At 49.1% G+C, this 24932-nt stretch overlaps 2 protein-coding genes and 1 long non-coding RNA gene across 7 annotated transcripts; 1 reads left to right on the top strand and 2 right to left on the bottom strand.

Moving 5' to 3' along the window:
- The first annotated feature begins 6 nt into the window (after positions 1 to 6).
- On the top strand, positions 7 to 11702 carry LOC121588657 (actin-histidine N-methyltransferase). Its single transcript, XM_041906850.1, has 3 exons — positions 7 to 1822; positions 10222 to 10506; positions 10609 to 11702. The coding sequence occupies exons 1-3, from the start codon at positions 1125 to 1127 to the stop codon at positions 11096 to 11098; spliced, it is 1473 nt and encodes a 490-aa protein (XP_041762784.1). The 5' UTR covers positions 7 to 1124; the 3' UTR covers positions 11099 to 11702.
- LOC121588656 lies at positions 1860 to 24932 on the bottom strand. 5 transcript variants are annotated; one of them, XM_041906846.1, is made up of 4 exons: positions 24599 to 24932; positions 22489 to 22823; positions 3188 to 6524; positions 1861 to 2740 (listed from the first exon to the last, which is right to left on the bottom strand). In XM_041906846.1, the coding sequence occupies exons 2-3, from the start codon at positions 22705 to 22707 to the stop codon at positions 3264 to 3266; spliced, it is 3480 nt and encodes a 1159-aa protein (XP_041762780.1). In that variant the 5' UTR covers positions 22708 to 22823; positions 24599 to 24932; the 3' UTR covers positions 1861 to 2740; positions 3188 to 3263. The 5 variants fall into 5 exon arrangements, with proteins under 5 accessions (XP_041762783.1, XP_041762780.1, XP_041762779.1 ...); XM_041906845.1 differs by having other exon boundaries at positions 24613 to 24932; XM_041906847.1 differs by having other exon boundaries at positions 24617 to 24932.
- LOC121588658 lies at positions 20303 to 21160 on the bottom strand. The gene is made up of 2 exons (XR_006004201.1): positions 21129 to 21160; positions 20303 to 20955 (listed from the first exon to the last, which is right to left on the bottom strand). It is a non-coding gene; the product is annotated as an uncharacterized LOC121588658 (long non-coding RNA).

Raw genomic sequence — 24932 nt, 5'->3', positions numbered from 1 at the left:
CAACATTTCAGCACGCATGCACGTCACCGCGTAGCTCGTCGGCTCGCTGCATTTTCGATGCCTATTTATGCAATTTAACTCAGTTTTTCTGTTCCGAATCGTGTTGTGAGCGGAAAGGCGGATAAAGTGGACCCACCCTCCCAAAAGTGTCGGAAAGTGGGTGTGTGTACGTGATTGTGTACTGATTTGTGCAAGAAAGCCGTGATCACAGAGAGCAGCAGTGGCCGCCGGTACGGGTACGATAAGTACGACGGTGATTTGTGTGGTATTCCGGTGTGGTGTAGCCGTGGGTAATTTACGTGTTGTTTACGTACCGGTCCCTGTCAGCGCTGATGGGCATGTTTGAGTAGTTTTTCGAATAGTCCAAATACTTCGCCACCGGACCCCCGACCGCTCGGGGTGAGCAGCAAGAGGCGAGTGGGCAATTTTTGCTTGCACGCTTGGTACAGTCGGCTCAACCCCGATCGTGCATCGGCCAACCGGCAAAGATCATTTATTTGGCGTGCGCGCGCGCGTGTGTGTGTGTTTTGATCGGAAAATTACGATATTGTCAAGTGTGTGGCTTTCGGCTGCCGGCGTGCCGGGGACAAGATCGTAAGGAATTTGGTGCAGCAGCAGCAACAACAGCTGGGAAGGAAGCGGAGTGTTGCAAATTCGACCTCGGACATACACACGTTCCGCCCGTACGGGTGGTTCACTAGTAGATCATCGCGTTCCGCCTCAGCGAGCAAGCAAGTCAATCTACGGCGCACGACCCATTTTTTCGGAATCTATTTTAAGTACGGGGCGAACCCGTCACACACCAAACTAGCGTGCGGAGAAGGTTCGCTTGGCTTGGGACATCTCATCAAAGGAGCATAGAAAAATTAACTCCCACAGGCCCCCCCACTCCTTGATGTGGATTCGAGCGTGCGTGCGTGCGTAGGTGATAAATATCCCCCTGAAGACGACGGAGACCCCCAGAACACGAACAAAACACGGAAGGGGGGTTGGCGACAAAACTTTCAAAAATACATAAATCACCGTGACAAGCAATATAACGACGGGGTAGAAGAACGGGCCGCGCGGCACGTGACAACGCAGTCGGATCAGCACCACCACGCCACCCCCATCCGCGCCTCAATATGAACGCCCCAGCCAAAGCCCTCTCGAAGGGTAAGGTGAAAGAGCTGAACGGGCTGGTAGAGGAGCTGATGCAGCACGGGTTCCGGGAGGCGAACGGTGCCGACGAGCTGCTGGCCCAGCACCGCGACATGGCCGGCGTGCTGGACCGCATTCGGCGCGTCGAGCCCAAGCTCCGCACCACCAACGGACGGCCGCGGATGGAAACGGTCGCCCACTTTATGCGGTGGGTGGTCGAGCGGGGCTGCCAGGTGGACAATGTGCGCGTCGCCGAACACGCCGAGTACGGGGGCCTTGGGCTCGAGTCTTGTGGGCCAATTCCGGCCGGCGAATGCATTATCACCGTACCGAGGAGCATGTTTTTCTACGTCACCAACGAGCCGCGCTACCGGAAGCTGCTCGAGCTGATGCCGGGCGCGATGATGAGCGAGCAGGGCAACATTATGCTCGCGCTCGCCCTCATTATGGAGCGGTTCCGGGCGAAAAGCGACTGGAAGCCGTACCTGGACCTGCTGCCCGACCGGTACACGACACCGCTCTACTACACGACCGAGGACATGGCCGAGCTGGCCGAGACGGACGCGTTTCTGCCGGCCCTGAAGCTGTGCAAGCACATCGCCCGCCAGTACGGGTTCATCCGGAGGTTTGTGCAGGAGAAGGTGGACGAGCTGCGGGACTGCTTCACGTACGATGTGTTCCGGTGAGTTTGGGAAACAAAGGGAAAAGAGGACGATGCCACCACTACCTTTGAATTAGATTTATTGTAATTTAAGAGAGTTTCGGATTGGTTTCACCATCGACGCTAAGTCGGATTGCTAAACCCACCCCCCCTTAGTGTTCCCCCTTGGTGCTCAATCAGGCGGGCGTCGGGCAACTCGAACTCCTATTCTACCATCCCAACCTATCCTTAAAAGAAACGGACATACGGGATCGTTGTTTTAATCTATAAATTATTTCCCTACCGGGCTACAAACGTCCGCTACCGCCGACGGGTGTCGTTTTGCGGGTCGTTTTTACACTATCGCTGCTCTAAATTAATGTATTATTCTTCCTTTCGAACATAATATTGCACATTGGTTTTGTCTATCTTACAAGATTTCGTTCCCGCTCCATCTCCTCCCTAATCGTCTTAACAACGTACGCACGTTACTAGTCTACTGTGTAGATAATTATGTTTGTCTCTTTAATACATCACTCTGGAAACTCTGGTCTACAGTTGTTCGTTTCTGCTCTGCTCCTTTCTACGCGCAACGAACGGCCACAACCGACCTTGTTGGTCCTTTTGCTCGTAACCATATCTAACAAACCAATTCCTGGGAAGTTTAGTCGCATGTCGCATGGACAATCGTGTGCCCGAGATGTCGCCAATCTGCGGTTGATGCTGCTGCTGCAAACCCCACGGCTGCATGGACTGGATGACCGTCCGTACCGTTTCGGGCACGAGGGCATCAACTTTTAGTGGACAGCATGAAACTCAGTAACTGAACGTCTTCCCATTATACAGCACGCCGGAATGCATCCTTACTTCTCGTACGCCCCAATAAGAGTTCGATACGGTTTCGGTGCTGTCCTTCTTTTTTGTGTGTTTTTTTGTTTCATTCGGTGTGATAAGACCAATCTGAAAGGAAAGATAAGAAAATGGGTACGCGCTGCGTTAGTGCAACTTTTACGTCTCGTGGTCGTGCCGAGTGAGCAGGCGAGCGATAGGGGTTTGTGTAATTAAATTGCACCCTTTCAGAGCTTCAAAGTTTTAGCACGAAATTAGCACCACAATCCTTGTGGCGGTTATGGGGAAAACGAAAGTTTGCCTAAACTTTGCCCACCAATGCAAAATGCACACTACTATCCACACCAGTGCGGATTGTGTTGCTACTGTTGCCATAGAAATCAATGCTTCGGGTCGATGCTGTGCAGTTGAAAAGATGGCAGCGAAAGTTGGCTTAATTACAAACACATCCAAAACGGAGTGCTGTCGGTTTTTTTTTTTTGGGAAGAAATCTTCCCAATAGTTCCTTTCCGCTGCACAACTTTACGATAGCAATCCAATCACTATTGCCACACTCACCTACACAAACAGATAAAAAGAGCATCTGCTATCACAACCGTCTACATTCCACATTTACAGCGTAAATGCCCCGTCTCTACTGGAACGGCTTCCGGTCCCACAGGTAGTCCTGTATCTCGACCGAGTTCGGATCCATCATGGTGCGCTGCCGGCCCGCCGCTGCCGCTGTGGACGTTGTGCCAGCCCCACCGGTGGCGCCGGATCGTTCCGCCAGGGCACGATGTGTCGTGTAGACGACCTGCTGCTCGCCCAAACTGCTCGACCGGCCCGAACCGGCCGGTGTGCAGCTGTTGCGGGCCTGCTGCTGCTGCTGCTGCTCTTGTTCCACACCGCCATGCAGTATCGGCAGCCGACCCTTGGCCATGTGAAAGTGTTCCGTGTAGTTGAGCTTCTGGCGCCGGCGCTGCCGCACCCGACACGCCACAAAGATGGCCACAAAGATCAGCAGCGAGACGCCCACGATGGCCGAGCTGGCCACGATCGCCGACCGGACGCCGACCGGCATCGACGGTCTTTCGATCGTTACCGAGCCCCGGTGGTGCTGAAACCCGTGCCCGGACAGCTCCAGATCGAGCAGATCGCCGTCCACATCCATCCGGTCGTCCCCGGTGCCGGCATCCCCACGCTGCTGCTCACCATTGCTGCCGTGCGCGTGTTCCATTGCGGCGGACATTCTCGAAGGCACGAGCAGCCTATCCTTCGATCCGCCCTTCACTAAAAAATGCGACTCACTGCGATGGTGGTGCTGGTGGTTGCTGCCGGCGGCCCGCGACCGGTGCCGGTCCTGCTGCAGTGCCCGTCCCTCCTTGCTGTAGCCCTCGTCCGACGGGCGGATGTTTATGATGGAGGTGAAGTAGCTGAAGCCCTGCGAATCGTGCTTGATGTCGTCGGGCCGGATGCTGCGCAGATTGCCAATGTTGAAGCGCGGAAAGTGCTCGAACGCCGTCACGATGTCGATCTTGTCGTCGATCGGCTTCACCTTGCCGTTCGCAATCTCCGCCAGATGGAGCTGGCTGGAACCGCGGCGCCGGTGCTCGAGCAGCTGGTCGAGCGTCATGTTGCGCTGGGACAGCACCTTCGCTAGCCGCGACCCGATCCGCCGGTCCTCCATCAGCTCGAGCAGCTCGCGCCGCTCGTCCGCGCTGGTGATCGGCGAGAGGTCGTTAAACAGGGACGGATTGCTCTCCGTCACGTCGCGGTACAGCTCCTCCAGGCTGTCGGTGAACGAGCGCTGCGTGTGCTCGCTAATGCGGCCGATCAAATCGGCCACCGCCGCCTCCTGCTCGGAGTCGCGCTCGTCCTGCGCTGCGGCGTGCGGCCGCACACCGGCGGACGAATCAGCAAACGAGGTGAATTTCTCAATGATGTTCAGCCGCGGCTCTTCTTCCCCTTCGTCCTCCAGGTCGTCGTGCAGCCGGTGCTGGCGGGTTGGCGGTTGCCGTTTGCCGGTCGGCGGGTCAGTTGTAGCCACTGTCCCTCGGTCCCCAGTACTGTCATCTTCCAGCTCGACGTCGGACAGGTCGAGTGGATCTTTCGTCGACGGTGGCCGCTTGTCGGGTGGTGGTGATGACGGCGATGACACCAACGTTCCCCCGTTCGGCTCGGCGGGCAGCGTCGGCGGTACCACGTTCGTAAGCTTCGGTTTGATGGCGATCCGGGGCTTCAGTTTCGGTACGCGGAGCAAATGCTGCTGAAGGGGCCGATCGGGCGACAGCTCCACCATTGCTTCCGCTTCCGGCAGGATGGAGGTGGCCTCGATGGAGCTCAGTTTGGGCGCAACGAGCTTCTTCGCCGTCGGTGGCTCGACCGTCGTCACGGTCAGCCGGTCAGCCGAACCGGACGAGCTAAAGCTGGCCGGTAGGGTGGTGCCGTAACCGTGGTGCCGCTGCTTGCTGCCGATCGTTTGCTGCTTGGCCCGCTGCCCGACGAGGGCGGCCGACGGTGTCCACTTTTCCCGGGTGGTCGGTGTTAGCAGCAGCAGCGATGGGCTCGTGAGCCCGCTCGTCGATGGTGTGGATAGCCCCGGTTCGGTGCGGATGTGCGTGTTGCTCAGGTCGGGCCGTATCCGCGAGGCGACACCCTTTATCGGTCGCACGCGCTGCTGCTCCTCCTTGTGCACGGGCAGGACCGGGTTGAGGGCGAGCTGTTTGATTTCCACCGTTGGGAAAATGTTGCCCACACCACCACCACCGTTCTGGCCGTTGTTATCATCGCCAACCGCATTGCTCGATTCGTCGTCCTCCAGCGGATGACCATTGAAGCCGGACGTCGTTAGCATATCGCTAGCCGGTGCTGGTAACACCGTACTCGTCGTTGGGCTCGTCATTATCGCGCCGGTGGTGGTTTCGCCGCCCGGCTGCGACGGTCGCCCGGTAACGCCATCATCGTCGTACACGCGAAACCGTACGCTCGAAAGTGTCGGCGAGAGGGTCGACGCCGGGTCGGTTTCGCCCGCCGTCGACGGCATCGTCGTTGTGGTCGCCTCCAGCGGGCTCTGGGTCAGGGCGGCCAGTGCCATCTGCTTGCCCTTGATAAGATCCTGCAGGGAAATGTTGCGCTGCTGCAGTATTTCGCTCAGACTGAGCCCGTCCGACTGCTTCAGCAGGGCCTTCAGATCGGCCGCCGACGCAGGAAGCTTGCCGGCCGTCTCGCCTGAACCACCACCATCGCCGTGTTCCTCCTCGGTGCGCCGGGCCTGCGAGTAGGGTTTCCGGTACGCTTTCCCATTGGTCGGTGGCTGCTCGGTCGGCCGGCCGCCGGCAATTCGCCGAGACCTATTCGCATCCATAGGTGGCAAATTCCCGCCGGCCGATGCCGCCGCTGTCGATTGTCCCCCGGGGAGTCGTCTTGCAGGTATCGCCGCCATCGCCGCCGCCGGTTGCTCCACATTTACCGCATCCGTGTAGGGATTGTGCATCCAGTCGCCGGCGCGCTGCTGCTGCTGCTGGTGATGATTCCAGTTGCCATTCGTGCGAACACCCTGCCGAAAGGAGGACGGTGGCACCTTCTGCTGCTGTCCCGCCTCTTCCCACCGTGCTGGCAGACGCTTCCGTTCGGATCCGCGCGTCCCGGCCGCCGCTGCCGTCGGGGAGGAAAACACGTTCGATTCGGTATCGTTATCTTCCGGTGCGGCCGGCGGCCAGTAGTCGTCCTGCAGTGGGCGACGTTTGCGCTTTCTGCCCAGCCGACGTCGCCGTCGTCCGTCGGGCGGTGAGCTGGATGGTGCCGACGGGCCGTGCTCGGCCAGGGGCTGCAGGGATGCATCGGTTTGGCCGGGCTGGTGCTGCAGCGCTGCCGCCGTTGGATCCTCCGAGAGCAGTGTCGTTAGCGAGAGTGCCTGGCAGGAGAGGAGGGTTGAGAAACATTATTATTAACACATCGGGAAAGCCGTTCGAACAGCATTTCACGTCATCTCACATGTGAACATGCATGTCTAGTGCGATGATACTAATAGCCAATTAAATGGGTAAGCGCACAATGCAGCAGGGCTCAGGGCTTCAATGCTTCTAGCTACCTGCTAAGTACTCGCCGCAGTTGGTAGCTGCTGTATCCCAAACGAAACGATTCTTTAATGAAATGTTATGCCGTAATATCAAATTCTGGCATTCAATAATGAACCTGCAGACTGAACGTTTCGGGTGAACTCGCAATGGACATTTAACCTTTCCTTTCCAATAGCGCAATACGTCAGTTAAGCTTCCCGTTCTATTACAAAGTGGACCTAACTCCACCTCCGAAAGGTCAGACGGCCCGAAAATCGGACACCGTTCCATGACAACGCACGCCAGCATCGACCCGATGCGCTCGGATGTCTCAAAAGCAAAAGCCATTTTCCATTCCAAGTTCACGATTGGAAAGTTTTCTAGAGCATCCAATATATGTATATGTTGAACCATTATACCATGGACACTGAGCTCGGTGGTTGGTATTTTTGGGTGGATTAATCAAGCTCATTTACCTTGAATAATACGAAAAACGTACCGTCCTGCAAATCCACATACGCACACACACGCGTAAACACAAACAGATAAATCAGGACGCGGTTCTCATCTGCTAGGCTAGCTTCCAGTGAGCTCCCCCACGACCCACATCTGTCCACTTGCAAGTCCGAATTCTCCTTAGTTCCTGGGAATTCTAAAACTAGCTTGAAACACTGTCTATTTGTAGTGTGTTGTTTTGTTGTGCCCTACCAACTCCTCCAACCTAATGCCCCCGTCTCCGGCGGCAAGCCCGAGCTGCCATGCTCTGCTGGGTTGAGTGATACGAAAACATGGAAAAGCAATTACAACACAACGGGTGGCCATAACGCATCACAAAACTAATCATAAAGTAAAGGTGACACAGTGGGCACAACATTGTCTGTGATAATGCGGCAGAAAAGCCATATGGTCAGTATGGTCAAACCCGGTTCTCTATTGTTCGAAATTAAGCACATTTTTCTTGCACCAGAAACGAGTCGGAAGCGGCTCTCAACTCTGGCTAAATCCTGGCTTGCTCTACCCGGCCGGGGTGTAAATCTGGCCCTATTTCTGTTGTTTACCTAACTGCTTCTGCTTTACCGGGACCGGGAGGACATTTCATTTATGCATCCACTCCACTGCAAACAAACCCCAACAAGCCCCCTGTCGCATGGGTTGCGCTTTTTGCGCTGTGCCCACTGTTGGCCAATAAATGATATTATTTTTAAATGATGGGAACACAAATGTTACAGCCACTTTTTGCAAAATAAATGGCACACACACACACAACAGTTTGTCGTCACATTTCGATATTGATATGTTGTGTGCTGTTTGCAGGCGGCGGGAACCCGTCCAGTAGATGGGACGGCAAAACTTTGAGTTATTAAATTCTCGTATCCATCGCCTAGTTGAACTTCGATGGCCCGGTACGGTCGGTAACAGCTGTGTTTGCCGGGGTTTTCATTAGAGTCCGAACTGAATATAGGACTAGGAGGGGAGGGGGGGGGGGGGGGGGGGGGGGAGAATGATAGGACTGATGAAAATCCTACCATCACTAAGGATACCCGAACCACGTCTCATAAATCGGACAACCCTCATAAAGTGCAGTCATGCGTTTTGGGGCAAAACTCGGTACTGCTCCGATCTCCGATCCGATTTGCATCACTTCTGCCTGTCCGAAGCAAAGTCCTTTCACGCAGCCACGCACACACAGGACCAAAGAAGGACATTCTTCCATTCAATACCAACGGTGGTAGATCGGAAAGCAGCAGCAGCGGCGGCAGAGGTTTAGTGGCAATGTCTCACCGTCATCATCCTCATCATCGTCATCGTGTTCAGATGTGTCATCGTGTTTGGATGACGGATGAAGACACCACAGGAAGGACATCGGATATCTTTCCAACTACCGGGGATGTATCCTGGGAGGCATTCTTTCCAAACCAAAGGATCCTAAGCAAGACATCATCACACAAACACACGCGCTGGAAAAGGGAGAAAAACAGTGAGGCTGACATTTTCCGTTTGATTTGAATGCCGCACACAGATGGGCGAGTTTTTACGCAGTGACGATAGGGGCAAGGCTCGGCCGAGGGGGGGGGGGGGTTTCGGAAAGGGTTTGTGTGGGGAAAAATGGTGCCTCCTTTTTTCTTGCTATTTCCCATACCTTTCCCCATAAGGATGAGTTTGTTGATGCTTATTTTTTGTTGTTGTTGCTTTGTTTTGTTTAGGAAATAAGCTCCAAAGCCTTAAGGATATGTGTGCAGAAGGTGGGCTGCTGTATTTGTTTGGGTCCGCTACATTGTTACGGTGAATGGTAAATTTTTGGCGAAAGTTGGAAGGAACATATTTGCATTTCATCATATATGCCTTACCCCGTTTGCTGGCTGTGCAAGGATTGTGTTCCTCCCCATTGTTTCGGCAGTCTTGTAATAATGCACACAAAAAGAACTCCAGCTGTCTCCTTCCACCCCTTTGCCGCAGGCTGTCTCAAGATTAGTACGAATTAGCATGAGATTGATTGAAATACTTTTAACGGCTTAACATTCTTCTCGCAAATACCGGGCTGTGATTTGCGGTGAAACGCTCAGCACTTTGCCCAAACAAGCTTAATAGCTGGCAATCGATTTCCCGGAGGCACTCTCGACACTGTTAGGCAAGATTCGTACAACCGTTTGCCAGCTTCTCGAGCACGCTAGGGCCAGGGGATTTCCAAGAAGTTTGCCCCGATCCTTTGCACTGGTGGCCTCGAATTTATGCCTTTGCAATGCTGATATCACAGTAGAATTGATTTAACTCTCTTTCCTCGCTCTCGCTCTCGGTAGCTTATGGTCGGTCCAGTCCATCCCGGCATCCATTCCCGGACATTATTCTACTCCGTTTTACGTGCTCTCGTAGCTATGCACCGACGTACCGTCTTCCGTCTCACCGCCAGCTCACAGTTGCCGCTTGCTTGGAAGCCCAATCGGATATAAATTGCCTGGCAAACAGCTTGCAGCATGGACCAGAGGTTTATTTCCGGACCGAATATGCCCTGTTGCATATCGTCGTCCACTTATATAGGGAATGTTGCCACCACGACGATCGGCAAGCGGAGCCTGGAGCCTGGCATAGCACAAGCAAGCAACGGAATTAAGGGAAAATTGACTTTATTGCAAGTAGCAATACCCACAATCCTGGCGATGGCTTTCGATCCGGTGTGAAAGTTTGCAGTACGGGCAGGTTTGCTTTTGTTCCGAAACGATCGATATATGATCTATTCCCTCGACTATCGAGGGCTGTCTTTGCTAGCTTAGGTTCGGTATTTGCCAAACAAAATTTATGTTGTGTGTGTATGTGTATTTGGTTTGCATTGGATCGATGTTACCTTCTCGTTAGTGACTATGTTACTGGTAACATGAATCCCATTTTATTAGGTCTGTTTGCGGACTGTTGGGCATCAGCAAACGGCAGCGTTTAATATGCTCTAACGATAATATTTAGCAATTAAACATCTCTCTCCCCCTCTGTAACCAGCACAATAGACGTAGAAATTTACTAAATCAGATTGCTCCTCTTTTCCTTGCTTATCCCACGCAGCTGGGCTGTCTCGACGGTTATGACACGACAGAACAAAGTACCGGTCAATCTGGCCGAGTTCGACGGGATGGACCACACGCTGGCACTGATCCCGCTCTGGGATATGGCAAACCACGCATTTCCCGACACCTCGAACGAGACTCGATGCGTGGCCGAAACCTGTTACAACGCCACCAATGAGCAGCTGGAGTGTAGCCTGACCCGGGAAGTAAGCGACACCGCCAGCGTGCCAATTTTCATCGTTTACGGCACGAGAACGGACGCGGAATTTCTCGTACACAATGGGTAAGTTGCAGCAGCAGCAAGCATGCAGATGTTTTATTTGTTCACACTTTCCATCATAATAAAATCACAACACTGCTCACTGGCATATCTTCCCTGTTTCAGCTTTGTCTGCCCCCGTAATCCGCACGCGAACGTACAGAAGCGCTTTACCCTGGTGCCCGCGATTCCCCTGTACAAGGAGCGGGCACACCTGCTCGAGCTGCTCGGTATGCCGACGACGGGAACGTTTAGTTTTGGACCAGCGCGGGAACCAGCTGCCGCTGCAACTACACCGATATCCCAGGAACTAATCTCGCTGGCCCGCGTTTCCTCCATGACCGCTAAGGAGCTGGACGAATATACCGCAATGGAGGAGACGCAACGGCAAGCGCTGCGCACGTACCAGGCGCTACTGCCCGCGGAACTGTGCGCCCGTACCGAGCGATGGTTGGCGACGGTGATGAAGATCATGCTGCTCCGCTATCCTACCACGATCGAGCAGGACGAAGCGTTGCTGAAAACCAACCGGCATCACATCCGCCGGCTGCTGATCGAGTATCGGCTCGGGGAGAAGCAGATACTGCGCAGCTGGTGCACCCTTCGCGAGGTGTAAGCTGTACATGCAAAGCAACCATGTTGTGGGCACCCGTTCTGATTGAATCGGGTTCTTTGAAATACTATTTTCTAATACCGAGAACTTGTTATCGCTGACAAACCCATTTTCAATCGGATCGGAAGCGACGGTTGCGCACTTCTAATCAACCACCACCAAATAGTTGCTTCACGGCAACATGACCGCTGTCTTTTGGTTTTTGCAATACCATACGAATAAAGCTTTTGTAGCAACGAGCGTATCTTCTAGTTCGCGGTGCAGCAAACATTGAACATGAAATAGTATTATTTTGCTTAAACCTTTTGCATTTAAAATTCGTAAAAAAACCTATCAAAACTTTCCTCTTGTTATGGTTAACTTAAATTAGGATTAGCTATGCACAACCACTGATTGGATTTAGTCGCTTTGTAGCGTTTTTTTTTGTTTTTCGTATCACATAAAAGTCATACTACGTTTCGTTTTGTATAATTGTATACGCTTACTACATGTTCTATTGTATGTTTTTCTCGTCTCCCACGGAAGCATACTTTGCTTATAAATCGTGTAACGAATGTGAAACTAACGTTATAGTTAAATTAAAAAAAATCATACATTATTCTTGATAGACAATAATCGTAGAATTATTCCGTGACGAAAGAAGATATCGCCGGCTTAAACTAGATAAGTAAGATGAAAAAAAGAATATCCTAGTGCAATATCTTTAACAATATGAATGAATCAGGCTAATTCATGGTAAAATACTGAAATCAATCACATAACAACTATAATTAGTTCATAGCAAATCTCTTTTCAATAGTCGCTCTCGATAATACTCTCTTTATGCACCAAAATCGCATAAGCAAGCATCACTGAAATGTGAATCGGTTGCGTTGCAATGCATTTCCGAAATATGATACGATTGTTGCGAGTACCAGCCATAAAGCCGCTCCCCATCGTACTTCTCCCCCCATCTAAACAATGTTCAAAGCGATTTGGTCCATTTGTCCATTGGCCAGCATCTATAATCCTGACCACCACACCTTCCTTTACCCAGCCATTAACACACACTCTTATTGCAGTTTTTCACCATGTAGCCACCAAACCTGCGCCTGTACACCATCTGGCAAGGCCGCCCGCTTCATGCTGTCCCGGTGGTTAACGGGTGTACCGTACATCCCCAGCAACATCGTTGCAAAAAGCATAAATCGATTTATTGCCGCTGATTTATGCATGCTCTCCAGTACGGATGGGGTTCGGTTAGGTCAGCGCTTGTGCCACACACTAGTTCCTTCCGTTCCTTTCGTCCTGTGTAGGCGCTACAGAGACAATAGGTTCACACCGTTTCGGATTGTCGGTGGTTAAGGTTCGCAAGGTCGAAAATCCATCAAAACCTCCAAAACGCACATGCAAATTTGCCGCTCCGTAGTGACACCCACACCGTGACCGGTTTGTGCGGTCACCAGTTTCGTTCACTGGTGCATTCGACTTGGGGGGGGGGGGATGAAAGGGTGGATTTGGGAGAATCGGATTCGCGTGTGGTTTTATTGCAATTGTTCAACCAGAATGGAGCACACAAAAACCAAAAACAAAAAACGAACCACCACAACGAACAAGCGCAGAGAGACAATTTTCATGGAACCGCCGAAACGGTAAAATGGCCATACCGGATGACCGGATAGATTGAAATGTGGTGCACCGAGATGTGTGCCGACGGAGAGATGGGGAAGGATGGACTTTATTCAAACATTTAGTTTTCGGAGCAGATTAAGCAGAAACCCACACAATTGACACTACACCTCGTGCGGATTGTTAGAGGTGTAGTTAATGAGGTTTGATTGTGCGGTACGGTGTGGCAATGGCGTACCGTGTGTATGCATGCAACTAACAAATAGTTTTTACCGTCCCATCCATTATCGATGGGTGTTTTTTGTTCACTAGAAATGCAACCATTTGCCTTAATTAATCGTACATTAAAGCTTTAACAGCCAGTGGGCAAAATGTTTGCCCTCCTTCAAGGGGAGTATTTATGATGCTAAACAGCCGCGTAATTAAACCGTCACATGTCACACGATGCTTTCTCTCTCTCTCTCTCCCTTTCTAGTGCGAATGTTAATATTTTCATTTCCAATTACAGTTTACCTATACCGGCCAGCTATCACAACAGCGCCGCAGCCGAAGGAAGGACCAGATTACCGATCTAGCAATAATAGCTGACAGCCATAAACAAATTGGAAAACGATGACTTTCCCCCAAATCACCCTGCCAAAAGTCAACCCGATCGTACGACCGCTGCCCGACGGATGCTGTGTGGCGTGGCTTTCTAAACTAAACGGAACATCGTCGCATCGTCGCACACAGACACGCCTCTTGGTGCCAATCAGGTACGCTGAGATTAATTTCATCCTGCGACGGTGAGACACCGGTCATAGGACGCTGTCGATGGCGCAAATTGGTGAAAATTAGATTATGAAATACCGCGGGCATCCGCAAAAGGGCCACGGCGCGAGAGAAAACTCACGAACCGGAGCATGAAGGCACTCGAGAAAAAAAACCACACAGTACCGGCCCTGATGAGTCCCTGTGTCCTGTCAGCGTTGGTCCACAAGTGGTGCTACCGCGAAAGATACGCGTTTAATTTAATGCTATTAATCCAGCCGAATGAAGTGATTTCTGAACGCGTGCAGGCCCCCGTCGTCTCCGTCCGAAGGTAGAAAAAAGGAAGGGCAGGAAAATTGGATTAAAACGAAAAAGCTCGTTATACAGCCCCAAAACCTATCCTTTCCGGGCACAATCCTTTTGCGTGCTTATCGGCACGGACGGGGCAATGTGGGTCTTACATTTATCTCTCGTGGCGGTTTTATTTACCCTCGATCTCTCGGCCACGCGTGCAGGAATGGGTTGTGGTTTATTTTTACCAACAAACCCACCCACCCATGCGTGCATGTTAATATCGGCTTCGTTTTGCCCCGGGGCCAGTTTGTGTTGTTTTCCAACAGTAACAATTTTAACCGAAACGTTCGGCCCTTTGGCTTGGCATGGCCCGAGCACAATAATCATCAAAATAAATGCTCCACCGGAAGCTACTCCTGGGGCGCCTGATTCCTGCCAAGCCGCTCGTGTTTTTCACGAATAAGCTTTTGTGTTTTTGGTTTGATGGGCACAACGAAAAGGAAGCAGCAAAAACATCGAGATGAACAACCAAAAACAAACAGAACCCTATCTCCTTTCCGGGGCTGGGTATGGGCATGTAGTTTAATGGTTCATATATCGGAACAACGGGGCATCATAACAACGAGAGATGCCAGTTTTTTACTACTACTACTACTACTACTGATGAAGCATCATGGCCAGCGGAAGCCCTTCTACACCGGAACGCTTTGCGCTTTCGAGTGGCGTAGATTACGTTTTTGCACTCGTTAGAACACACACACACACACACAATTTGATTAACAGTTATTACTGTTGTCTCCCTGGCAGCTGTGCAAACATGATGTGCTGTGCGCGCAGCAACTTTGCCAAACCGCGTTGCCGTACGCGCGCCCTCCTACCACGTGTCATGTTGATGTTTGCCTGTGTGTGTTCTCGTAACTACAGCAGAATTTTCTGCTTTTTTTTCCTTCCGGCAGTTCATCCTGCTCACCACTCCCCCCCCCCCTCGGATCCTGTTTGTACCTGTGTGTTCCGTGGCGTACAACATCGATCTTTCCCCGACCACGTGTCCTGTACAGTGGTGTCCGGAAAATTGGCCCAATCTTGCTCTCGCGCTACGTTGAGAGGGCGCACTGGAAAAACAATTTTCTCAACCACACCACCCATAATTGGATCCAAAACTTGTGACAGTGGCAAACAGGTGGTGGTTTTGCTGGAGGATATTTTGACGTCCATTTTAAAAGGGTATTAATTGCGGTGGCAATATTGGCAGGCATCAGAGGATCAGGGTGCGTCAGGGTCTCTAATGCATAGTAGGATTAGTGAAATTGGAAGGGTTGGCAGGCAAGTGATTAGTAGCGTCAAAGCGAAAAGCCAAAAATGAACAGGCTGGCTTGCTGGACTGGCTTGCTACTACTACGCAACAATTGTCGTTGTGTATACTTAAATTTCGTTGGTTTAAGGAGCGTTGAACTTATTTATTTGGCGGTAGCAACTACAGTGTGGGTCCTTTTTTTACTCATTCTCATGGTAAATGGGAATTGGGAACTCTATAGCACCCTTTTTGAACACACTCATTGGAAATTCCTATTGGGATTGTTCAAAAAGGGTGTTATAGAGTCCAATTCCTATCACATGAAATTCATTTCGAGTACGAAAGAGTCTCGAAAGTATGAGAACCCCTAAAAACCTTGTATGTAGCATGTATAAAAGGGAAGTTTGGGTTCAAGGGGTTGATAGTCAATAGTGGTTTCAATAGTGTCATGATGGTGACCCAAAGGCTTGAACCCATAAGGAGCATGCTGTTAAAGCTTATTGTGTGCAAGTTGACATCTGTACCACGGGGCTAGCCCAATGAGTTGCTTCTAACAGAAAGATTTAATTGTAGATTATAGCTTCGATGGGTTTTATGGAGATATTTTCCCCAGTTTCAATTCATTCATGTGTATTCATTCATTGTTATAATCTAGATATTTCGACCTGTAATTGTCGATGTTTGGAAGTTCTTAATCGAAAGGTTAAATTAAGCGTAAATTTAAAGTTCCCAACACAAATCGAACTATTTCAGTTAGTAAAAAGTGCATTACCAATCTTAATAAATGAAAGACAGCCTGAAAAAAAAACTGCAGTTTTTGGAATTCTATTTACTTGAATGTTATTGGAACTCACTCGCACAACAACCATGTCTGCTGGCAAACGTTGTTGCTGGCACACACTGTTCTCTCTACCGCACCGGTATCACGTGCACTTTTGAGCCGAGCGCTACCGGTTTGTGCGCACTATCTATTGTTTTGCTAGTCCGTGGCAGGCGGGCAGAATGCATCATTAGTCTTTTATTTTCCACGTTTTATTGTCATTTGTTTTAAGCATTTTTTGTTATACCTGTAGTATGTACACCCTTCCCGCACCCCTAAAGCGCTAGCACCATTTGATTGAGCCGTTTCGGTAGTGTGGCGTGCGAATCGGTGTTTGTCCACTTGTCACAACGTTTTCGTTATATTGTAACCGTTTTTTTCTACCCATTTTCCCCGCAATATGTTGGAGTGTGTTTGGATCGTTCTTTCTTTTTTTTTTTCAACCAGTTTTCATGTTCTGTCTGTTGCTGTTTGTTAGGACGAAAACGGAAACATATTTTTTTTTCTCCTATACGGTCGCTTTTATAAACACAACAACATATTGGCTCTCGAAAATAAAGGGTGAAAAGGTGGTGCAGAACAGCATGAAAGTGGGGGGGGGGAGTGATCGGTTTCGGGAGTGCTGATTAATGTTGACACATACCGTGTGAAAATCCCCCCAGCCATTGCGCGATAAAACTATTCGACAGCATTGCGGTGCACAGCAGACACGTGCATTTTGCTCGACTGCACACGATGTTGGAGCGATGCCCGGTGGGCTGATGCTGATTGTGGTTTAATTTATGCTACCGCAAGGGTGCTGGTTTTTGGTTAAAAATTGAACAGACAATCCCATATTGGACCAGCAGTTGTGAATAATAATTTGCCCATGACATGTTTGATATTGGGGATCTCTCTCTCTCTCCCTCGATCAATCAATTGAATGAGAAAGAAGCGTGTAGTGCAGCTTCTTCCATTACCCACAAACGAACGTTTTGATCCTGCCCAGCAATCACTACAAACCGGTGTTTAATCATTCGAACTCGAAGCTTTTACTGCACATAAACGCATTTGATGCGAATGAAATACGTTTTGGCGTAACACGGTTTTCCTTCCCCGAAACCGCGTTCTTTTCTCGGAATTCACATCACGGGGAAAATCATTTCCCCCTCCCCACTTCTAATCCCGTACACGATCGTTTGCTACATATGGAGTGGACGGAAAATGATTAATATTTTCTCCAAACGAAAAATAAAACACAACCACTCCACACCGTCGATGCAGTTTTCCGCAGCTGTATCGAGAGACCGGCCCATACCATCGATCAATGCCGAAACGATGCACTAAAGGCACCCCTACACACACACACACACACACACACGCACGTACGCATTCGATGCACGCGAATGCATCGAGATGGAAAGTAAGAAGCTTATCAATTCTGTTTCATCGCTCCGTTCGGCACGCTGCTGGCTCGCGTCCCCGTGCGAAACCTTTTTGCGATGCAACCCAAGTGAGGAAAACGCGCGCAACCAGCAAAGGGAGGCAGAGGGTGGTACACAACACCCAAACGAGCGGCCCACCCTTTCTTCCGTACCGAAGGACTCTCACTCATGTGTGTGCGTGTGTGTGTGTGGATCGAAAAGAAGAGTTTTCTTTTCCATTTCCATCCCCGGTCGGGCGTTAATTTTCATAAAGCAGAAAACGGTGTCTGATGAAGTGGACAGAGAGGTTGGGCAGGCTCAGTTGTTCAGCGGGTGGTCGGGCATTCCACCATTCGAACCGGTTCATTGAAGCGTAGGAAATCTGTGTACGAACGTGTACGTGCCTCAGTGGCCGATACCTCCGCCGTGGATGGAGAAAAGAGAAATCTTTTCCTTCCTATCCACCAGCGCGCCCCCCATGTCGTAGTAGGGTATCGGCTAGTTTTCCTGCCTTTCCAATACACGAGCAACTGCAGCAGCAGTAGCAGCACCACCACCACCACTCTGGCTGCACCATCTTTCCCTTCTTTTGGGTGAAAATCAGCCGCGGAGTGGTGAAAATCGGCATGGCCCAAAGACGCCACAGCATGCGAAAAAAGGATGCTGCGCCCGGGCAGGGGAATTTGATGCATGATGCATGCCGGGCGCATGTTGCATGCCAGACGAATGTGCAATGGCATCGGCATGCATCGCCGGCTCCCATGAAAAGAAGCGAACGTGTCAGCCCACACACACAAAGGGTGTATGTGCAGCAGCATAAAAACAAAAGAGTGAAATAAGTGAAAAGCAAAAGAGTTTGATCGATCGAAGAATTGGTTTGATGCATCATCCCGGTGTGTGTGTGTGTGTGTCTGTTGCTCCGGAGGAAGGAGTAAAATGAAGGATGTCATGTTGTGAACACGAGCAGGAAAGACGTTGAGAAAGGAAAAGGAACTCACCCAGTGTCGGTGAACATGAAAATGAATAATAAAAAATAGAAAGAAAGAGAGAGAGAAAAAAGAAAGGGCCACTGTGTCGACTGACGTGATCAAGAGATGGCGATGATCTCAAGTGTCGAACAAGTGATACACAAGGGAAAGAGCGTATGACGATACATGGTGCGCTGAAAACGGTTTGCGACTGGTTTTTAGTAGCTTCGTTGCGAGTTAGGATTCATAGCTAGTAAAATAGATTCTCGTCTGAGATTAATATTGCATACAACACCGCAGGCGAGTTGCGGGTGGAATAATACACTGGTGGCGTAGGATCACTGTTGAAAGCTATGAGTAATGCAATTTTTTTATCCAACTAACGAGAAAGCTACGACCACCGATATTGGTTTTTGATAACGTAGCGTTGGGATATCAATTTTTGATTACCAACCGATGGTTTTATGAAAGGAAAGTCCACCAATTAATGCTGTTCTTTTCTATCACATTTAAAATTGATGTTCCGAGTAGCAGTTTGGCCAGATATGTTTAATACAGTCGTTGCCACCAAATCTTGGTTCTAAGGCATCAATGCTTGACAGTATGCATACAATTATGAATCTAAGACACCTATTTTTGACTCTAACGCACCTACTTTTGGGTGTAAGTCAACCATTTTCGACTCATTGTAGGAATTATGATACATTTATAAGCTATTTGAACTGATTTGAGACAATCGTAATTTTAATCTGCAAATACATTACAAAATTTATATCATTTAATTGTTTTCTTCTTTTGTGAAAAAAAAAACAAATAAAATTTAACATATTCTCAAGCCATAGTTTGTACCTGAAAATACATGCCAATTTTTTCATTCTAAAATTGGCATAACAATTTAAATATTTTAAATTACATCCTTTGGATTATTAATTAATGGACTTAAATTGAATATTTTTTTTAGAACACACTCTTTCAGATAGTAATTAAAACTTTGTAAACGAAACAATTGACTTACAGTCGAAAATTGATGCCTTGGAGGCAAAAATTGTGGCATGCTGTCAAAAATGGGTACCTTACAGACAAAAACAAGGTGTGTTAGAGCCAAAATTTAGCGTCAATGACTGTAAGATGTAACACGCTACATCATCATCATAATTGACACTATTAGTTGCCGTCGTCTTGAAAGTGGATGAAAGTTACCTCAAGTTTTGCATGAATCTTGGTACATCTTTGCATCTTTGGACTTTACTTCCGTACCATTTTGTTCATTTAATGCTTGAATCGGAGTCCAAATTCTTGTAAAACGATAGCTTACTACACAACTTTACGTTTTAAAATACGAATTTTGGATCTCTTTGCACGGTTCCCGAAGTGTTTGGAACCGTTTGTAGTCAAATGCCTTAAAGTTGAACGAGTTTTCATGGTTATAAAAAGTCATATAGATGTAAGTCACTTAGCGCCTAGTAAGCATGATTTGATTCCAATGCAATGGTCCACACACTGGCTACGGACTACGTAGGCGGTCAGGAATAATAATGTCCCAAAGCCGCAAGCATTCTATGAACGATGGCTTACCGATATCGGGAAGTCTCACCATCTCACCACCGAATAATGAGATCCTATTGCAGATCTTATCGTATGCACACTATTCAGCACTCAACGCATTATAGGACACATTCACTTAAGATTATCTTTCAATTTACAAACGAATTTGTCTTTATCATGCGTCCTGCTTGCACAGCAAAAGAACTCCCATCGTTATGGGAACCAGGGACCAGGACTGTATTTATTGCATAGCTTTCAGCATCAGAGCCCATTTCATACACAATTACAATTATCTCTTCCGTTTCCTCCCCATCCTTAGGGGCAGTCCCTTAATGGAAACCGAGCGTGCCTGTCGGGGGAGGCAAAAAAAAATGGAGAAAAAACGCTCATCCGAAAAATCAGCTACACCTCGACACAACCTGATCCGTGTGCTTTTGAAGTGTGGCGTAGTGGTGTCGGTGGGAGCATTTTTTTGCGTTTAAAATATCCTTCCAAAAATCGTCCCGAAGGCAAGGCATTCGGAAATGGAAATTTCAATGCGTTATCTTTCCATTTATTGCTTGCTCGAGCACAACAACAAAACATTCCAAAGCCCAAAGCATTCCACCTTCTGCTGCTGCTGCTCGCACTCGGGTATAACGCTCCGCAGGGACGGGCTTGCTCAGCGCTCCGAGAAATGCGCTGTAAATCGGAGCAGAGGCATTCTTTTTGTTCTGGCGGGCGCGGCAAGGGACCAGCAGCAAGCGAGCAAGTGAGACAAGAAAATCAACAACCCGTAATGCAAATACTATGCGCTTCCAAACCCTCCCAACCCCGCTGCCATACATATTCCAAATCACTGGCGTTCATTTGATCATCATCATCACTTCGCTCCACTGCTTGGCGTATCACAACCGGGACGAACGAACTCCGGGAAATGCCTGGCCACCAGGGAATCGGCGGGGACGCGGGACGGGGACAATGGCAGCAGAGAGTTGAAGGCTTAGTCACTTGTTTGCAGCACTTCTTTCGCGGCAGGCACCAGGAGTTAGCCGGGTTAAGAAGGATACGGCGCGCAAGGCTGTCTCGTGTGTCGTGTACGAGCGCGCGCCACATCTCGAGCTGCTGCTGCTGCTGCTGCTGCTGGGAGCGTTTTTATGCGAAATTCCCCATCCGACGATGAAGCTCCTGGCAATGTCCTGGGTCGGCGGATCAGGATGGTGGGGGATATTAAAATATTCATATCAATATCGCTTTAGCTTATGCTTGTATGTCCCTTTTGCTGCCCCGACCCCAGCACACTTCCGTTAGTTGCAGCCGGCAAGGGAACTTCAGCACATACTTAGAGGGGGTAGGAAGGGAAAATGCTTACCACCCTCTTCCAGGCAAGCCGGCATGGGCAAGTTGTGCTAAATTTGCATCTTATCTTTGCAGCTTTTTCCAACGAAAACCCCTCGATATGGCACGGGCCACCCATCGTCGCCCAAGCCCGCTTGCTGCTACCGTGCAGGGCGGGTTTGCTTTTATTTATGTGAAAATTTGATGCAGGTATTTTATTTTATGTAACAGATCAGTCGACACCGGTTTCCAGCGAAAAACGTAAGACAGGACTGTGAGAATTTCTTATTTGTTCCCCCGTTCCGGCTAAGCTCGTAACGCTTGCCCCGAAGGAAACTATTCCGTTGCCCTCGATCGTTCGGTTGCAAGTTGATGAAACTTTATACTCCACCCGGGAAGTAGGCTCTAGCGTTGGTGATGTAGTATGCTAGGCTACCGGGGCTAGGCCGAACCCCTTCTCGGGTTGCCTGGACCTGTGTAGCTACACGATGTTGATCAAATTAGTATTCACTATCAAGGGAGCTCCTCAAGCTAGGGAGAACGAACCACTTCCACGGGGAAGTAGATTACACACGAGCATTATTAATTTGTGTGTATTTTCATCCTTTTCACCGTAAAGCAGTGGGCGTGGATGGTAGCAACATTGTGCCCCTTTGTATTCGCTACATTACACTCCACTAATCAAGCGCCATCGCCGTAATGTAGGCGAAATTGCTAGTAATACAATAATGCGAATGAGATGATTTAGTTAGTTGTTTAGCAGCGAAACTTTACACCAACATTGGCGTGTGCTGCGGCCCAAATGCCGGTCGCGCTAGGTCGCAAATAAGTAGAGCAAGTGATTAAAAATTCAATACTCCTGCTCATCCAATTAAATCCAGGCCCATGACTATTTTGGCCGGGATTCGATCCGTTGGCCTCCCCAGGATCCGCCCGATCGCACAAACTATTTCTAGAGCGATTGTTTCCTATTTTTTCCTCCCTAGCGATAACTCCTACGGGATACTCTGCTTGGCTTGTATCCGTTCTCTACCCACTCGGTCACTACATTTTTCATGGCTCAATCGATCCACAACCCCCTCTCGCTGTCCTGTCTCTCTATCGACGGTGTCTTCTACGTTCGTGCATTAAACATAACCTTTGCCGGTGGCGATGGCGGTGAACTTTGCCGCTCCAGCGTGGGCTTGAACAGTACTGGGTTTAATGGATGGGATTTATTTTTCTGAAGTTTTAAAATCGCAACGTATTTTTAAATTACAAATCTACCTAATCTCTGCGTAATGAAATTATACCTAATTGAAATATTACCTAATTGAAAAATAGCATATAAAATGACTCGTTTTTTTACTTCTCCCCATCTCTTGCCCAACGACCACCGCTGCGCTGCGTCCTACCTGTGGCATCAGTTGCTCGCCTTCTGCGCTGCTCGGCATGTCTTCCGGCTTGCTGCCCGCGGACGCATTGTATCCCTCAGCCCTGCCGATCACGGTGGCGGCACACAGTAGCACCACCGCCAGCACTGCACCACCAAACTTGGTCACCGACCGTTGGCCGTTCCAAACGCTTCCTGCTCGCTGCAATCGATGCAGCCGTACAGTTCGATGTGGAATCATTTGGAGGACTGTTTGTCGGGAACACTCGCTTCCAAGGATGGTTACAGGGCACAATCACACACACACGCACAGAATAAGTCACACACACACACACTCGTATCTATGTTGTTGTTACCCTGAGAGAAGGAGAAAAGAAATGACATTTCACAACATTCCGGCTTGCTATGATCGGTGACGCAATTGGAAATTTTTGTCTTAATTGCTGTCACAACTGTTGGTCATTATTTGACATATTTAACAACCCCCTATCAAATGTAATCTTCGTTTTTTTCTATTTCCTCCCCAAACACGCAAACGTCTTTTTAATAACTCCCTGGCGAAGAAGGAGAGGAGAATCGACTTGAGTTTGACTTGAAATTTAAAAAAAACACACACCCTTGTTTCACATTTCCCTATTTCACATTTTCAATCAAGTCACTTTGACAAACACACACACACACACACACACACACACACACACACACGCTTCAGTACGTTAATCATGCGATTTTCGCCACGGTCGATTGTGCCTCGCGTTCGATAAACAACAATTTGTTCCAGCATCACCTATCATCATCATCGTCATCGTTGGGTATCGCGTGCATGCGTTTTCACTTGTTGATGCTCTCGCCAAAACTGCCCGGCGGATCGGTGTGTGTGTGTGTGTGTGTGTGTGTGTGTGTGTGTGTGTTAACGCACCCCGTTGCATTTTGTTGTTGCGTCTTGACGGGGGGATGTGGTTTTGTTTTTTTTTTCTTTTTTTTTTGTTGCTATGTTCGCCTCTGCATCACACTTTCATTCACTTGCGCATTTTCACCCGCACCAGGCGCTAATGTGTGTATGCATGCTCACGCTGCATCACGGTTGACGCGTATCCTCGACAACTACGTTCTTGTGCTATGTGAAGGAGAAAATGCTACATGGGGCGTATGATTACACCCTCCACAATAAACGCTCTAATTATTCCACGCTCTAACTGTGTAAATCGCGCAGACAGTGAATTTCGTTCGAAAAACATCGGATTTAACTAAGGCGACAGATTTTGTGATAGCTGATCCGGGTTATCAAATAGGATCACATCAAAAGGATTGACTTCCAAGAAAGAGGCTTGATGATCGTTAACAAAGGCTGTTACCCGCACCGAGTCTTTCAAAAGCTAACGTATATTTTTACTGTTTTAAACTCTTACAAGCCTTTTTTTTCGTAATAGTCAAGCATGAGTCTTCTTGGAGGTTAGAGCTGACACCCGCCCTGTCTGTCCTGACAGTTTTTGTCGCAACATGCTACCACACTACATCCAACCGATTTGTGTTTGCTCCCTCACGACACCTACTTAATAGGCCTCTCCGAAAAAAAAATGTGCCAAGAAATACCATGAAGAATAAAGAAAGAGAGAAAAACAAAACCATCCTCTCCAAAGATCACACATTACGGCCAACAAATTAAAAGAAAAAAAGTACACGTCCATCCCCATCCCATCGGTCATACGATTCCCGTCTGAGGCACTTTTTCGTTTGATGTCCAGTTTCGTTTCTTTTTTTTTTCTTTTTTTCACGCCTCACACAAGTGGGCGGGCAGTGCTTACGCCACGGACGCCAACCGACCGTCCGACCGACACAACTTTGGCGACACTTGACTCTTGGTGGTGCATAAAAAAAGCAAACAAAAAATTGGTAAAAAGTAAAGAATTAAAAAAGGGATTTAATTCGACGTCTAGCGCAAAATCTCGACCGATCAAACGAGATGCCACTCGTGCTGGGCCAGTTTCCTCTTATCTTCGCCATCTGCAATCACCCCATCCCGGAACAACGCTGCACTGTGTTTGCCAATTCTCGCAACATTTTCCATTTGCTGTTTGTTTTTCACCGAAATGTTAACACACTAATTATATTATAGCAAATTAAAAACATACACCGATGCACGTACACACAAAGTTGGAAAATTACGCCACCGTTACGGCTTGGGCCACCCTTTGCGTTTACTTTTCGCCTTGGACCGGGTGCTATGTTTTGGCCACCCTCGGTAAAACACTGGCGAACACACCGAACAGCAACGGCAACGGTCACTGTTCTGTTTTGTGATGATAAAGCGCAGCCGGAGACCACTTTCTACGCCCGAGCGCAACAACAGACTGGCATTTCACGTCCATCCGGCAAAGCGGTCCAGCTGGTCGCTCGGTCGATCGGTCGGGTGCTGGCGAGCTTTCGGATTTTTTGTTGTTGTTGTAGTGCCAACCCCCACTGACT

Source organism: Anopheles merus, chromosome 2R, assembly GCF_017562075.2.
Source record: "Anopheles merus strain MAF chromosome 2R, AmerM5.1, whole genome shotgun sequence".
NCBI classification, from domain to species: domain Eukaryota; kingdom Metazoa; phylum Arthropoda; class Insecta; order Diptera; family Culicidae; genus Anopheles; species Anopheles merus.
This window is presented reverse-complemented; position numbering and strand designations above follow the sequence as displayed.

Coding starts and splice junctions, on each gene's coding strand:
- LOC121588657 (XM_041906850.1), top strand. CDS start 1,125: ATGAACGCCCCAGCCAAAGCCCTCTCGAAGGGTAAGGTGAAAGAGCTG. Junction 1,823..10,221: donor TTCACGTACGATGTGTTCCG/GTGAGTTTGGGA, acceptor TATCCCACGCAG/CTGGGCTGTCTCGACGGTTA. Junction 10,507..10,608: donor GAATTTCTCGTACACAATGG/GTAAGTTGCAGC, acceptor TCCCTGTTTCAG/CTTTGTCTGCCCCCGTAATC.
- LOC121588656 (XM_041906846.1), bottom strand. CDS start 22,707: ATGATTCCACATCGAACTGTACGGCTGCATCGATTGCAGCGAGCAGGA. Junction 6,525..22,488: donor GCGAGCAACTGATGCCACAG/GTAGGACGCAGC, acceptor CTCTCCTGCCAG/GCACTCTCGCTAACGACACT.